The sequence below is a fragment of the Saccoglossus kowalevskii genome, chromosome 11, assembly GCF_978046115.1.
Source record: "Saccoglossus kowalevskii chromosome 11, keSacKowa6.1, whole genome shotgun sequence".
Classification (NCBI taxonomy): domain Eukaryota; kingdom Metazoa; phylum Hemichordata; class Enteropneusta; family Harrimaniidae; genus Saccoglossus; species Saccoglossus kowalevskii.
Window position 1 is genome coordinate 3,356,373 of NC_140651.1, and position 17,688 is coordinate 3,374,060.

General features: G+C 34.9%; 1 protein-coding gene across 1 annotated transcript in view; it reads right to left on the reverse strand.

Moving 5' to 3' along the window:
- Positions 1-17,111, reverse strand: part of LOC102809725 (putative ATP-dependent RNA helicase DDX10) — a 56,439-nt gene extending 39,328 nt beyond the window's left edge. The window contains exons 1-3 of the mRNA XM_085505625.1: positions 16,917-17,111; positions 15,505-15,696; positions 12,719-12,877 (exon numbers count right to left, since the gene is read on the reverse strand). Of these exons, the coding sequence (XP_085361751.1) occupies positions 12,719-12,877; positions 15,505-15,696; positions 16,917-17,066 (501 nt within the window). The 5' untranslated portion in view covers positions 17,067-17,111. The remainder of the gene's footprint in view (positions 1-12,718; positions 12,878-15,504; positions 15,697-16,916) is intronic.
- Positions 17,112-17,688: the final 577 nt, after the last annotated feature.

A 17,688-nucleotide genomic window follows, 5' to 3' on the forward strand; every position in this document is an offset into this window, starting at 1 on the left:
ATAAATTGTGCCAAAAATTACAAAACCATTTGTAGAAATAGAAAATTAGTACTATCGTCATGAAATTATCACATCTGATGTGGGTCCACCAAAGATTTATTGAGGTCAAGTATCAAAGCAATAGGACAATTACTTTTCAAGAGGAAGTCAAAAATATAAATATTTTACAACAAATATTGGTTTAAAATATAGAATTAATGATATCGTCATGAATGAACAAATCTGGCAGAGTTCCACCCAAGATACCTACTTGTACATACATGTAGCAAGTATCATAACAATCGAGCTGCTGGTTTTTAAGAAGTTGAAAATAACATTTTTTACCAAAAATATACGCCCAATATGAAGAATTGATGATATCGTCACAAAACTAATGAATCTAACAGAGGTCCACCGAAGGTACCAACACCAAGAATCAAAGCCATTGAGCTACATGTAGTAGTTTTCAAGAAAAAGTCAAAAGACATGCAGAGACTGAACCACAAGTCTCTGTTCTCAGTCCTTGCACGAATGTTGACTAATAACAAGTATTGATATCACTGAAAACATTTTTGTTTACATTATCAACTTTGGACTACGCCATTTAGTCAGTTATTTAAAATTTGATATCTTTACTACAACAGATAAATTACCGATGCATTTTCAAGTTTAGAACAAATACTAGAATAAACAACTTTCACAAGAAGGCAGAGAACCCCAACAATTCAGTATTATTTATTTATTAAATAAACACTATGTGATGAAATATAACATGAGTTTAAATCGTTTATCAATTAATCCAATTTACTGAACCTATGATGAAGTTTTTCGCAAATTTTACATGTACTACAGACCTTGTGCATACTGGTAGAGTGGCTTGAGCCTATTGCACACCGGACATGCTCCAATTCATCTCAACAAGATGTTCTCTGGCTTGGAGAACACAGAATTCATGTACAGATTGTTTACAGCATTGTATATATATGTACATAAAATTGTTATCAGCATCCTGCAACTAATTTCGTGACAGATACTTCAAAACAGTAGCACAAATTTTTTTAATATTAAAAGTCATCTGATCGTCAAACAAGTACTTGTCCATATTGAGAGATATCGCTCTAGAATTGCATTCATTAAAAAAAATTGCCACCAGTCAGTCATTTTAAATACAATATGAACAAAAATGACACCATAATGTTCAATGTATGTACCAAGTTTGAACAAAATCCCTCTGTAAACATCCAGATCCAGTTCTGGAATGCCAGAAATGCTTGATTTCGATGATTTTTCAGCACAAAATTGTCTGCCATTTGGATATTTTGAATCGTCAAAACAATACATCTGTATATCTATGACATGAAATATAATGAATATATCAAATTTGAATATAATCAGTCAAAGCATGTCACAGATATTTCACTAGACCCGCATTCATTAAAACAAATTGCCACCTTTCGGCCATTTTAAATCCCTTCTTGAAAACAAAATGATGTGCATCAAGGTCCCATAATGTCTGTACCAAGATTGAACAAAATCCAACTGTAAACAGCCAAGATCTGGTTGAGGAATGCCAAAAAAGACAATTTTGATCATTTTTCAGAACAAAATTGACCGCCATTCGGCCATCTTGAATCAGATCATGAAACAAATTGATGTTCATATGTATAATATCATGTATGATGTATGTGTGAAGTTTGAATGTAATCTGAATGAGCACATACACACCACACAGAGGTGGGTCCGAATGGGTCTGAATAAGCATCAGGCAAGGTTATTAGGTGCTGCTTAATGCATGTCAAAAATGCAACACCGTAGAAATTTAAAAGATCCTCTGTTTATTTACCTATGAGAGCTAGCTTGTGATTGGTTGAGCCTAGCAAGTCCATGTACATTGCCTTGGACATCAAGTTAGAAGCACAAAATTGACCTTTAGAAAGTAAGCCTTCAGAGATTAAGGAGGTAACAGCTGAATTACTAAATTTAAAATATGTTAATAATCAACATGGCCTTAAAGTTTTTAAAAAAATATCATTTTTGATCAAAAGTAAAGAAACATGTACGCATTGTATATATCGGTGGTATTTACCATAGATGTAGATACATTACTTTAGGCAGGGTGGAGACGTACATTTGTACTCTAAGTGGGAGGAGGGATTTTTTTTTTGTAATCTATTCTATTTAATTATATATTAGCATATGTTACATATAATTACTGGTAGCCTTGGCAGAATTAGCCATGAAAACAAGGTCACATGGTTATGAATATTCATAATGTTTTTGAACAAGAAGTCAATGACCAAATGGTTAATGACCTATTCCAAAACACCAAGGTTGCAACAGAAAGTGAAAACCCACATCTGACGGCACAACGTTAGTTGTTGTCTTTGTGTTTAGCTATCAAGCCATTGTACAGTTTTCGCTGGGGTCAAAATAAGATGCATTTTAATAATCCAGTGTGCAGTAAAGGCAATGTTTGGTTGTTGTACAGTTTTAAAAGATCAAATATGATATTACCTTTGATAATTTCCAACCTGACTTAGTAATGTGTGCAACCCAAAACATTTCATCCAAGATTTTCAAGAAATCAGGCTTGCAATTATAAAGAAAAGTTGAAAATATGAGAATTGATTCGACATTGACAATATAAATGAGATGAAACAGCAAATTTAGTAGCATTAAGAACTATAGAAAAAAACAGCCAAAATTAACATAAATGTTTACAAAAAATAGAAAATCAGAAATACTGAAATGAACAATTCCAGAATGAACACATCTGACTAAAACATATTGCATGGATTTTAAACATAATTCCCAATAAAACAATGAGTTCTATTGTAAATTGATTTGGTCATGTGCATTAAATTTAGATAAAAAAAAAATTGACATGTTTAACGAATAATGATGGTTAATCAGTGACTAATTAAGCATTAATTAAGAGTGCGCCTACAAGTAGAGAAAAGTCCCCAATTTTTCAAATTGTGTCTTACTGTCTGAAGTACAAACTTTTTCTGTATTTGACCCACATACACTGCAATGCATTCCCAAGTATTCAACGATACAATAGTTGTCAGCATGCTAGCAATCGCTTGCCCACCATCATGGCCATCATCACGGCCATCATCACGGCCATCATCACGGCCATCTTGAAAGGAATGTTAATTTAATATATGTATGCTCCTCCCATCAAACAATGTGATAAGTAATTTACGCTAATTTGCGATGTCATTGAAAATGCTCATTAATATTACCGGTAATAGCAAAAGAACTCTTACAAATGACACATTTTTCTTTTCTTTTTTTCGTAACCCGGCTTTCGCCATTTATACACTCAAATAATATTTTAACACCAAAAAACAATAGTTTATTGAAACACATAAAATTCATCAAAAGGAATTAAAATGGTTACATTTTACAACTACAATTAGAAAAACTCGTGATAATAAAAAAAACAAAAAAACTAAGCACTATAAATCAACAAGCATTGATAATGCATAGTCCCCATTTAGTATTAGCTGTAGTCGATGTAAATGTTCTGTACAAGTGACATTGAGAAATGAAAGATCAATGTATTTTTAACACTAACACAGATTATAGATTGTGTTACTGTCAGTATAGTACCTACGAGGGAACTTTGAACTGAATTGGACTATACCTTACAGAGGAAATAGCAAGGAAGAAAAACGCAGCCAGTTGAATATTGTTGTTCAAGTATCTCCAAAAGAAATATTGCTTGCACCGTATAACCTAATGTTAGGTCATCATACAAAGTTTGATTGAAAATGCCCTATTCAACTTTGAACTGAATCAGGTCATATAATAATAATAATAATGTTTATTTGGCCTGTTCATCTCCAAGGAACAGAATCGGACATGTTACAGAATGATATTTTATGTTTGTTTTTCAAAATGGCCACCAAAATCCATCTGTAAACAGCCGGGAAATGCTTGATTTTGATGATTTTTAGACGCGTCCGAACGGGGACTAAAAATGGCCATCATTTCGACAAATTTGATCAAATCTCAATACAAAACATGGTGTTGTGTTATCTTGAAGTATAGTGCCTATGTACAAACTTTGAACTGAATCAGCCCATATCTCATGGAGGAATCAGCACGAAAACGGAAAAAAACAAAATGGCCACCAGTCGCCATCTTGTACCAAATCTCGAAAAGAAAAGTGACGTGCACCTATAACCAAATATGTATGATCACCATACAAAGTTTGATTGAAATCACCCAGTTCAGCTCCGAGAAACTGTTCCGGACATGTTTGAATATCAGAATTTAGCAAATTTGAAGGACAAAATGGCTGCCTGTCAGCCTTATGTAATCGAATCATAACAAAAATTGACGTGCATATGTAGGTCGTCATACATTGTCTGTATGCAAAGTTTGAACAAGATCGGTCAAAGGTGTCCAAGAAATGGCTCAGGACGGACACACGGTCGTCATGGATACCAACAGCATTTTTCATAGCATAATGCTATTATATAACATTGTGTCATCTATAATGGTCTGCTAATTAAAAAAATCCTCATTAATCCTACTTGGCTAGTTAATTTCTAAATTTGAATATTAAAGTCCCACCTGATGTTCATCATTGTTGTATTCATTGATGTTAAGTGGGTGTGAAATTTTGGAAGATTGATCTCCTGACAACTCATAAATGGACAATAATACTTATTACAGCAAAGCGCTGATTAAAACATTGTACCGGTAATTGTATGAATTGCCTAGGAAGTTAACCTTTTGGCAAAAAGCAAAATGCTCCTAAGCACTAAGAAATTAGGAGCAAAATGCTCCTAAACCTAAAATTTTAGGAGCAAAATTGTTCCGTGCGTAAAACAAATAATATATGTTATGTTAAACTTTGCGTATACAACTACAATACTGACATACTGTAATGAGAGATACTGTTCTGTTACAAAAAGTCTTGATTTATCTTGGTCGAACACTGCATGTACGATGTTATCAGGCCACATCAGTTTCACATTTGGTCATCTGGCCCGCACTGATTCAAGCATCCATATGTGAACAGAACTTGAAGAATCAAATTCAGCCATGCTAAGCCCTTCCAGGCTGATACGTATTAGATCACCCACACTTTCTGGATGCAGTCTATTACGCTGTTCATTCTAGATACGCCTTTGTGCAGAAAAGCCACGTTCACACTGGGCTGTGGTAATGGGCAATACGATCAATATCTGACACAGGTGGAGTACATTCTTATAATTATCACAATACAGCATCTTTGTTAAGCACAGGGCCCATAGAGATGACTCCGTTTTATCACGAAACTGATTAAACACCAGAAGCAGGTACATTTGATGCAACACACCCGCTTTTCTCCAAGGTTGGACCAAACCATTGCAAAAGGGAGGCTAATTCTTCTTGCCCGTATACCATAAGCCTGGTAACATCATCAGGCCATGAATCATGATTGAACAGCACAGACAAACAGCAGACAGCTTTAGCTGGCCCCTCTGCATTTGCTGTATCCAACAAGTTGTCAAATCGTGTTTTCAGAGCATGTACGGTTTCATCACATGTGTTGTTTATGTCACCTTGTAACTGTGTCATTATTTGAGTTGGGTGTCCTTTTAGTTTGATTTCTTGGAAAGCTCCAATTCGTCATCTGTACTGGCATCATACTCATTAATTTGTTCAGTGTTCATTATTTCCTTGAACTTCTCCAGGAAACCATTTTCAACAGGCTGCATTTTCATTAACTCAACTGTCGCGATACACGATTTAACAGCTTGTATTGCCTGAGTGAGAATCACGTCATTTGTTTGTAGAGTGTGACTCAACGTTGCAATCCCCGAAAATAAATCTAACAAACAAGCAGCCTATCGGCTGAGATAGCTCCGCTGTTAGCAATGCACATTTCAATTAAAGAACTGAAGACATCATTAGAAAATGAACAATATGTATAGTATCAAAGCAATCGGACTTACAGTTTTTAACAAGAAGTCGAAAATATCACTTTCTACCAAAAATAACAAAAATATTCACCAAAATTAGAGAATTGAAGATATCATCACGAAATGAACAAGTCTGAGAAAGGTCTGCATGTAGTATCTATATATGTAATATCAAAGCAATTAAACTTTTGGTTTTCAACAAGAAGTCGAAAATATCACTTTTTACCAAAAATGACAAAAATATTCATCAAAATTAGAGAATTGAAGATGTCATCACAAAATGAACAAATCTGAGAAAGGTCTGCATGTAGTATCTATATATGTAATATCAAAGCAATTGAACTATTGGTTTTTAACAAGAAGTCGAAAATATCACTTTTTACCAAAAATTACAAAAATATTCACCAAAATTAGAGAATTGAAGATATCATCACGAAATGAACAAATCTGAGAGAGGTCCACATGTAGTACCTATATATGTAATATCAAAGCAATCGGACTTGCGGTTTTTAACAAGAAGTCGAAAATATCACTTTTTACCAAAAATGACAAAAATATTCACCAAAATTAGAGAATTAAAGATATCATTACAAAATGAACAAATCTGAGAGAGGTCCACATGTAGTACCTATATATGTAATATCAAAGCAATTGCACTTGCGGTTTTTAACAAGAAGTCAAAAATATCACTTTTTACCAAAAATAACAAAAATATTCACCAAAATTAGAGAATTGAAGATATCAACATGAAATGAACAAATCTGAGAGAGGTCTACCCAAGGTACATATACACTAAGTATCAAAGCATTGTAGTTTTCAAGAAGAAGTCGAAAAAGTAAAACATTGACACGGACGACGGTCGACGACGACGGCGGACAATCACTCATATGATAAGCTCCGCTCGACAAAGTCGACAGCGGAACTAAAAATGGCAAAATGCAGCGAATTTCAGGGTGATCAATGTACGTACAACTTTTGTAGCCCGACCTTTGATGTCCGCGTTCCGTGTTGTTGAAGCAAGATGTTCACTGTGGGCTAATACAGCGGCGTACTGACCTGCCGAAGTTGGATTGTTTTTATCGACTTGTAAAATACGTAACGCTCGTTCCACGTGTGGCGCCTATCTTGTACTAGTAACTGACTTTGGAGTATAAACATTCACCCTTAATTCCATAGCAAGAGATCCAAGTTCCCTGTAACATAATCAAGACATCGTGTACATTCCTCACCATAGCAACGTTTTTTTGAACATTCCAGGTTCCAGGCGGTGCGGCATGCAATGGATTGACACCAAATAGTTAGCTACACCCTCACGAAGCAATGTAGAGACACTTCTGTTTCTTCCCAGGTATACTGCTGCCCCATCTGCGCAAAAACCAATTAATTTTGTGCTCCAACTTTCATCAACATCTCTCGTGTCAATCGACACTATTTACACCATACTCGATATATGTTGCCAGCCTCAAGTTGTCGGCGGCATTCACTTGTGTCAACGTCTAACCACTTGAATTGCTCGATCCATTGCACAATTTTACCATCTTGTTTTGGCTTCCAAGATTTTGATCCCATACTCGTGCCATGCCATCTTCCGTTTTGTGGCTGGATGCGAGGATGTAGGATCTGATGTCCTGGTGTTAGCCGAAAGAATTTAGTAATCTGCTTATTCCCCATGTCTTGTTCGAGCGGAGAATGCGACAGTGTGACTTTGATTATCGATGTTTCCAACGCGACTTGACACTGAAAAACGCAGTCACATTAGCCAATGAAAATTATTTTGTTGACAATCAAAGAGTCGCCGACAGTGTAAACCGCCGTTCATTTAAAAAAAACCTGTATGCCCGTATTTTGACTAGAAACAAAAACTGCCAATCACATATTTACAATGTTACTATTTTTTAATTTTGGCTTGTACGCTCTCAATTGCAACATGACACTTGCCATGTGCCTGAAACTAGACTTTCCGAGTACATCGTAAAATATTCAAAAATGCACGGTATCCGTCTAGTCTGATGCCTGCACGGCATGCTTCAGTTGCTTCAATTTTCACTCGCAAAATGCGAGTAGTTTCTGAAAACTGCAAGCTAAATGCGGATATTTAAAAGTTTTTACTCGCATAGACGTATTTTTTAGGCGCATTTGCGAGTAGGTACTCGCAACTTCCTGGGCTGTCTTATTACATGTACATTCAATAAAAATATACATGTTTAGGGGCTGTTGAACATTAAAACTGACACACAGGTAACAAGTAATTTGTAACTGGTGCTGAATCACCACCTGTTGCTTCCCTCTTTAATGTTAAATTGTCTACACACCTTCACGTACATTTCCAATCTATGGGGAGGGGGTTGAAGGGATTTGTAAGATTTCCCACAAATCGGAAGATTTGTATAACTTGTACATTCTTTTTTTTACTGGTCTTATTATTTTTTATCAAATTTTGGATCCACATACTCTCAGATGTCCACATTTCTGCCAGGACTGTAAAATTTATATTACGATTGTTATCCTTAATAGAAGCTGCAACCATTGTTTTACAATTTAAAATTTAAAATTCACAATTTCTCATATGTTTAGCCATATCCCCTCTGTTACACTGTATAATCCTAATAGAAGTCACAGCTTTGAATACAGATTCTACAGTACTAGTATATACATGTAGACCTCTGATGATGACATGAAATATGGTTGTACAATAAGATACTTGATGCACCCCTTATACAGGTGCAAAATAAATGTCAATGAACTCTAACTGAACACAGATGTGGAAAAATTATGACAGCCCAATTGCAAGGTCATTTGCGACACGATTAACAGGTTTTCATTGTCACCATGGAAACTATTAATGAGGAGGAAACAGAAACAATAACTGTCCTTGGTGAGAATGTAGTGTTGATTAGTATTCTGGAAAACAATGCTCCTAAAAGTTGTGAGTGACATTACTGTTAAATTGAGTCTTTATTTCTAGTAATTTTTAAAATATAATGAACGAAGATGCCTTTTGTTAAGTGTCTATTTGGATTGGTGGATTGACTATTCTATGCTCTCTGCCATTAGCAAATTTAGTTTTGTCCAAAATTTATTTAAAATCCTAAGATGAATTTGTTAAATTTACATAATTATTATTTTATATATGGAAAATATTTGCTAATATTTTTTTCCTTCTTCGTTTATGAATTCACTTAGAACCTATCCTTGAATTATCACTGCGTACTGATTATTACCGGAATATCCACACTGAATGGGTATTGAAATGATATCAATAAATTATGTATCAATTAACACCTACATCAATTGCTAGATAAGATCTAAGAAGTGTGAGGAAAGCTGACAATTTAGAATCCTATCCTGACTGCTGTTTAAAATAATCATACAGTAATGCAATAGTTCTATATTTTCTTTGATAATTTTTAGACCAAATGCTGTTGGTTACAAACAATAAACAAAATTATGTAGTTTGACATTGGCAAGCTTGGGGTGAGCGTCGGATATACTTCAAAATACACACTCTAAACAAATGATACAATATTGTTTAATTTCACAAGAAAACAAATATTCTGAAAAATCATGAAATTTTATAGCAATGAACATTTCAATAGAACATTCTGAAATTGTTATTAAATGATTTATGGTATACAGCTTTACCTTATTTCATAAACATATTTATAACAATTTGTAAATATCAATCAGCTTTCATTCAAATTCAAATATTAAATAATGATTGGCACGAGAGCTCCATATTGCCTACACATAGCAATTGCAAGCTCCCAATTATTCAAAAGATACTGATTGAATGATATTGAACTCATTAAATCATTACTAGCACATGTGATGAGGCTGTATCGTTTTTAGATTGGTCAATTTGAATTCAACAAGTCATTAATGATTTTGATTTTTGCAAAAATTATATTTATGAAACTTTTATAACATCCCCCAGCTTTATGTCTTTCATTGTACCATTAATTCTCATTCAAATTTTTTTCAAATTATGAGCAACAAAATGTCCGCTGTTGCAGGAGGCAAATTGAAGGCCATTTTTCTGACTCACAAAAACAAATATTACTGTGAACATGAAACATTTCAGACAATGTTACAACATGTAGTACGGCACTAAACAGGATATACATGACTGTAAAACATGTCTTTTTCACAAGCATGTCTTTTTAGCGAATTTAGCGAGAGAACTGATTCACTAATTCAAGATGTCGCTAATGACTTTATTATAAATTCAAAATGGCCAAGACTTGGGGATTTGTATACAGTAATTTGGAACATAAAAATCTGGGCGCTTCCTAATTACACTTGACAGTTTTTCTTTGTTTTTATGGAGATGATAACTGCGCATTTGTTTTGGCACGCGACAGACAATTATTGTGAAAACAGGAAATCAACAATGACAAGAGAGATTCGCTAAATCAACATTCTACCACAATTCGCTAAAATTGCATGTAGCTTTTTCAACATGTTTTACAGTATGCCGGGTACCAGCAGCTCAACCAGTTATTTTAGACACATTTACTGTATATATATGATTCACTTCTTAAAAACATATAATGAAGTCAATTATTTTGGGCTAAGTGGATGCAATAGGCTCTTATTTTTAGGTACCGGTACATGTATTATGTTATTATCCATTGAAAACTAGTAAACCTGCTGGCTTAAAACTAGTTTCGTTTGCTTCCAAAACTTCCACATGTCTGAATTGTGCAAAACATTTTCTCACATTATTGACAAAGAATACTTTAAACTTATTGATGATAGAGTGAAATTGGACATTGACAATTACATTTCATTAGAGTTGATAGTTATGGAACGACAGCAAGCATTGGTGAAAAGTGAAAGATGACCAGGGAAATTAAGAATAGCATTTGCAATTACATGTATTTTGGAAAAGCCAAAGTCATCACAATACTAAGAACTAGCAGCTGTGGGAAGTTAACCCCTACTCTGTGAGTAGCAATACTGCCAAAGCATTATACTAATTTTGTAGCAAGCTGGATATATCATGGAGGTTAACACATGTGACAGTATCCCATGACTTGCTAAATCAAAGTGTCAATGTCTGAATGTCCAAATAACTGAATTTTTAAAATTTACTTACCGCCCGGTATTTTGATGGTGTAACTCCACTGTTTATCTAATTGCAATTTTCAAATAACCTGAACTAGCTACGTTAATATGAGTATTTTCCATAATTTACAACTACCCATTTGTTTAAATGTACATTTGAGAGAACTGAATTATTATTGTTGCAGTGATTTTATGTATTTTATTATTGTTATACATTTGTAAAGTTTTTTTTGTCTGTTTTTTACAGGATCTGGATTTGAAAGAAAATGGTGTTGGCTTAGTACCATATATTTGTATCATACAACAATACCACATCCAATAATATAGTGCTGCACTATACTGGTACACAATTATATTACAGAGAAGACTTGCTGACTTCAATTAAAATTCTCCATTTTTGACACTTTTATTTTATGTATATAGAAGTATGTATTTAGACAGAAATAACATGTCGGGGTGAATTAGTGACTGCAGGTTATAATCCTAAATGCCAGATGCCACAACAAACCAACCACCAAATAATTTATTTTTTTTTCCCGCTTCGCTTCATTTCTTTATTCAATTGTCTGTGAATGTCTTGTATTTTTTTTTGCTATCTTTTTGTATTACTTTATTGTATTTTCAACTAAGATCCCACTTCGGGATACGATTTTAATAAAGATATTATTATTATTATTCAATGTTTATGGATGCTGCTAATTGCAACAGTGTGACTATTGATAACATATTAGATATGGAGCATATTGTATTTAAAACTTATCCTAACAAGTCATTCCAGGGCCAATTTCATTACAAATCCTTGGAAACTATTACTGCATTTACACAACAGTATTTTATCAGAGCCCTACTGCTCCAGCCAGCTAAAATGGCTGTGTATACATGCTTGACTGGAGTCGTCTTGAGCAAAAATTTAAACAAGAAACCGTGGAAAAGAAAAGTGGTCCCTGACATGTCTCAGCAACAACCTCAATGATCAGGTCAAAACTATCTTATCCCACTAATGACTAATATGCGTATGTTGACATACTGTGTGGACAACTGTAGAAGAACGAATGATAGCATCCAAATAAGAGATGTTTGGCGACGACGTTAGGCAATAATCATTTACTGCATCCTTGGTCGTCTTCTTTGAGCATATCTGTTTCTCAAGGAGAGTATATAGTATATTCTCTGTCGCTCTGACAAACTTCACACAAAAATCATTTTCAGCCATGTTGTTTCATACTAAGTTTTTGTGGGCCCCGTTCCGTTATGATCTGAAGGAACTGGAATGAACTAGGCTCTTGTTTGGCTCGACAATAAACATTGGTAATCACACTGTCTCTTTTAAGACAAATATGAAATATAAGTGTTGAGTGTTAGCCCCAGGTTGAGGCCAAATAAAAATAATAGACAAGTGTGTTTCTAGTATTGTAGGTAGAAATATTTTTTTAATATACCTTTTTATTTTATGAAAATCAATTATTCTGAATTTATTAGTCCACAGTGCCACTTGGCCCATACTATTATTTGAGAGTATTTTTCAAAATACACCTTGCATGTACAGGTTGACATTTTTATTCAAAAATCTAGGCAAAGTCGGGTTACCTGAAGCCTTTTTATTATTTTGCCTAATTCACAAAGCAAATAGGGTGTCATCCCATATTTTTTAAATATGAATGTTTACATTTTAATTACAAGAGTGAAACTAGAAAACGACCACAAAGCAAAGATATCCCATAATATGAATATGACAAGTTTGTACTTACCTTTCCTCCAATAATTAATCCAGCAGAGAAATCATGATGTTTGCCAATTTTACAAAGTACTTCAAATGTCTGATAAGCCAATTCTCTTGTAGGTGATATAATAAGGGCACCTAATCCATCTATGGCAGTCCATCTATTTTGATAAAGACACTCTATAACCTTGTAAGACAAAAGGTAATTATATATTAATTATAGGTGATATTCACTAGAAAAAGTTGTGCCCAGTAATTAAAACGAATCTCATAATTTTGCATTCACATCAGCAATTCTTATAAGAGGTGTGAATATGGCAGATGTGAATAGGCAGATGTGAATATGGCAGATGTGAATAGGCAGATGTGAATAGGCAGATGTGAATATGGCAGATGTGAATAGGCAGATGTGAATATGGCAGTGAATATGGCAGATGTGAATATGGCAGATGTGAATATATGGCAATGTGAATATGGCAGATGTGAATATATGGCAATGTGAATATGGCAGATGTGAATATGGCAGATGTGAATATGGCAGATGTGAATATGGCAGATGTGAATATGGCAGATGTGAATATGGCAGATGTGAATATGGCAGATGTGAATATGGCAGATGTGAATATGGCAGATGTGAATAGGCAGATGTGAATAGGCAGATGTGAATATGGCAGATGTGAATATGGCAGATGTGAATAGGCAGATGTGAATATGGCAGATGTGAATAGGCAGATGTGAATATGGCAGATGTGAATATGGCAGATGTGAATAGGCAGATGTGAATATGGCAGATGTGAATATGGCAGATGTGAATATGGCAGATGTGAATATGGCAGATGTGAATATGGCAGATGTGAATATGGCAGATGTGAATAGGCAGATGTGAATAGGCAGATGTGAATATGGCAGATGTGAATATGGCAGATGTGAATAGGCAGATGTGAATATGGCAGATGTGAATATGGCAGATGTGAATATGGCAGATGTGAATATGGCAGATGTGAATATGGCAGATGTGAATATGGCAGATGTGAATATGGCAGATGAGAATATGGCAGATGTGAATAGGCAGATGTGAATATGGCAGATGTGAATAGGCAGATGTGAATATGGCAGATGTGAATAGGCAGATGTGAATATGGCAGATGTGAATATGGCAGATGTGAATATGGCAGATGTGAATATGGCAGATGTGAATATGGCAGATGTGAATAGGCAGATGTGAATATGGCAGATGTGAATATGGCAGATGTGAATATGGCAGCCACTGGATAATGTGTACAATGGCACACAATGTTGTTGTCTTTTGTGTACTTATTCAAACAAGCAATAATAGTTGACAAATCTGGGCCATGTAAAATCTTAATAATATTAATATACATAAACTTGTAGTAACATGTATCTAATCTCTTGTCACCTCCATGTTGGAACTGATGGGCATATTTTGCCTGAGTTTAACAGGTCAATGTAACAACCTGAACTGCCTTAACCTTTTCACAACAAGACTTTCTCGCTCAAATTTTTCTGAACTTTTTTATTACTAGTATATTCCTTAATATTTCTCGAAACAAACCCAAATTTTGAAGCCAACTGACAGAATTTGAGTCAATTTTCAAATTTTACTCCAAAAATGTGACTATTTTAGTCCCAATTTTCTAAGAAAAGGACAGACTATAAACGGGACTATTTTGTGAACTTGTGATGAAAAGAAGGAACTGGTGGTGAAAAGGTTCAAATTTGACACACATAGTCAGTCTATTTGGAAATAAACTTATAATAAATACAACTGACTGTGGAACTGAAATTCATTTTAGGACACCAAAGCAACTACACCAACACCGGATGGTCACAGGTGTTGTCTCCATCATATTTAAGACTCTTTACACGGGCGTAATGGTGTATGTGTTTTTCTCCTACGTTGACTAAAGTTACGTTGACGCAAAGAGACACAAAAAGTTGTGAACACTGTAAATAACATCTAATCCATCTATGGCATTCCATCTCTTTTGATAGATTCACTCTTTGTGAAGGCAACCTTGTAAGGCAAATAGTAAAGAAATTATAAATTATAGAAATTTTGATTTTGTCTTACTCAACCGAACTACTATAGCAAACTGAGGTGAGTAATAATGTATAGAAAGCAAGATTGTCATGGCAACAGCTATTCCTGACTAGAACAAACTATTTTACCTTTTGAACGCCAAATACCATGTTCATATATTTGCCAAAAAGCCGGTTTGGAGACTAGATAAGCCGATTTAGTTTCAGACGTCCAAAAATGTCAAGTCTCAACTAGCACCCCATACTTACAGAAACGATTTTAACATGTGTAAACAATAACGCCACCTTAAAAGCATACCCTCAACGTCAGCCTCGCTCTGGAGTTCCATTCATTGCAAGTTTTTTAATGAAACATGACGGTCAATAACAACGCTGAGTTTAGTTGTTATAAATGTATTAACACAGGACCAATTAAAACCACTGATAACTATTGTTTGAGATTTAAGTTAATTAATCTCATATGTTTGCATATTTTAGCAAAAACTAAGCGTTCATGCACACTTCCTAAGGATTTGGATCAGGTCTTAAAAACAGGCCTAAATTAATCCATACATAATTTAATCCATATTTCTTACCCAGTGCCAAGTGTACACACATGCTTTCTTAGCACGGGCTAAGGTATTTAACGTTTTAGCCCATACTAAGGAGCTGTGCGAGAACGCTACTACAGTAGTAACTTTATGTTTAATTACAACCAATAAATAAACACAAAATTTTTCATAAACAAGGAAACAATACGATATGTTCACTTACAGGAAGAAGAAAGGCAAGCGTTTTACCCGATCCAGTTTTAGCAGCTCCCAACACATCATGTCCTTTTAAGCTAACTCCAATCGTTTCACGTTGTATTTCAGTTGGCACGTCATAGCCAGCTTCAAGTAAACCATCCCTGGTTTTTTTACTAAGTGGAAAATCAGTGAACTTAGAAATACTTGCAGAATCGATCTAGGGGGATAAAAATTAATGGAATGGTTAGAAAATAATACAGAATACAGTTAGGGCACTTGTGTATCCATGTCGTGATAAAATATTTATATATTACACCAGACAGCAGCCCAGACCAATTTCCTTCTAGTACATACATGTATTACTCTATCATTATTTTGTTTTGTTTTTTCATTTTATGTAACTTTCATTTTTTTTCTTCATTTTTTTTTTTGAGGCCTTACAGACTTACTGCTGTATTTCCGCAAGTCAGTGTTGTGCCACTAAATACTATTTTTACCTAGCGTGAACCAGAGAGCTCCAGGTGTCAGGACGATCCGACCCTGGTTTGGACTCAGACTAGTAATACAATGTATTACTAGTCTGAGGTTTGGACATCCAGCTCCAAAACAGGGTGGTCGATCCAGCCCTGGTATAAATTATATTCAATATGTGTATATATCTAATGTTAATATATTAAATGCACAACCAACGCATGACTATCTTATTCACAACTTATTTTTATCTTTTGCAGGATATTTTTCACGATTTAACACCATGTTTTACACAATGCAACAGATGTTTGTTTATTCACTCGCCGACGCCTGTGCACAAGAACCTGAGCCTATTAATCAGTACATTGAATGGTCTTACTGTTAACATTACACATGTGCACTAATTGCTGGTACGTAGCATTATATCAGTCCCACTGATAATAAAAAAAATCGTCCCATGTTACAGTTCGACCAAACTGTTTTGGAACAGGAACGTCCAAGCCAGGAACAGATCATCTTTTTTCACCAGGGCCGAATCGTCTAGAAATCGAGCTGAATCCCTGAACTCTAACTCTAATACTCCAGCCCCCAAATGTATATGCCCCTCGCGATAACCATATTCGTCTTGAAGAGGGGCATATACAATTAAAGTGTGGGGGCGTGCTTAGGATTAGCCTTGCGTACAGTGCAGTGGGGGACCAACTCCTGTACGCTCCAAGACTCTATGGGTATCTATCAACCGAACGCGTCCCCGTACACACAGCACTGTACGCAGGGCAAGCTTAGAATTAGAGTTATGGGTGATTATTATTTTGTTGTGTCTTGCTACATGTGCTGACTATCCACTGACTGTGTCTTGTCTTGGTCTGCCTACAAACCATAACACGTGTTGTACAGTGTACTGCCTGATCAGCTGTCTTAGTGCCGATAGCGGTTCATTTCAACCGATGGACAGAAAATACTTACATCCTCATAGCGCTTTTTAAGCGTTTCCAATTCTTTCATATCGTTTTCCCATCGTTCCTTTCTGAAATTTTTTCGTTGCTGCTTAGCTCGAGCTCCTTTTCCGTATTTTGAGCTTCTGTTGACATGTCTAGTTCCTGTGCGTTGCGCCATCTTGGAAATGGCGGAAATTACCGAGAAGAACCGAACATTACCGAACCATTACACGCTATGTTCTTTTGTTTTTCTGTATACTCGTATACAGGTATTTGCACTTTTTCCAAAAGATTGTACCCAACCCCAACACCTAACAGACCATAGACCCTATAGTCAGACCAGTCAGAAATCAGCTTGTTTGTTGACACTTTTTTTTTTTTTTACTCAACTGCACGTTTTCGTTTACCCATGGTCTGCCTGACACCTCTAAAAAAGTGGCATGAGTTCAGGCTAGCCGTGGGATACAAACGTAGTCAAATGCTATTCTAATTTCCAGGGAAAATAGAATGCAAAATTAGGATAACAATGATACAATATAATAAATATATAAACAAATATATTAAATAAAAAAATGAATAGAATAGAATAGAATATAATAGAATAGAATAGTGACACCGTAAAGAAAATATTACATTTCTTTTTTGGTTATGTACATCAATGAAGTTGAAAAATTGAAAATATAGAAATGTATTAAGTAAAAAATATATAACATTAGACTATACTACTAGTATTTTGATTGTGAAATTAGTCCTTTCACACATACTTTGATAATAATAAGTTTTGACATTGTTAGTCAGTG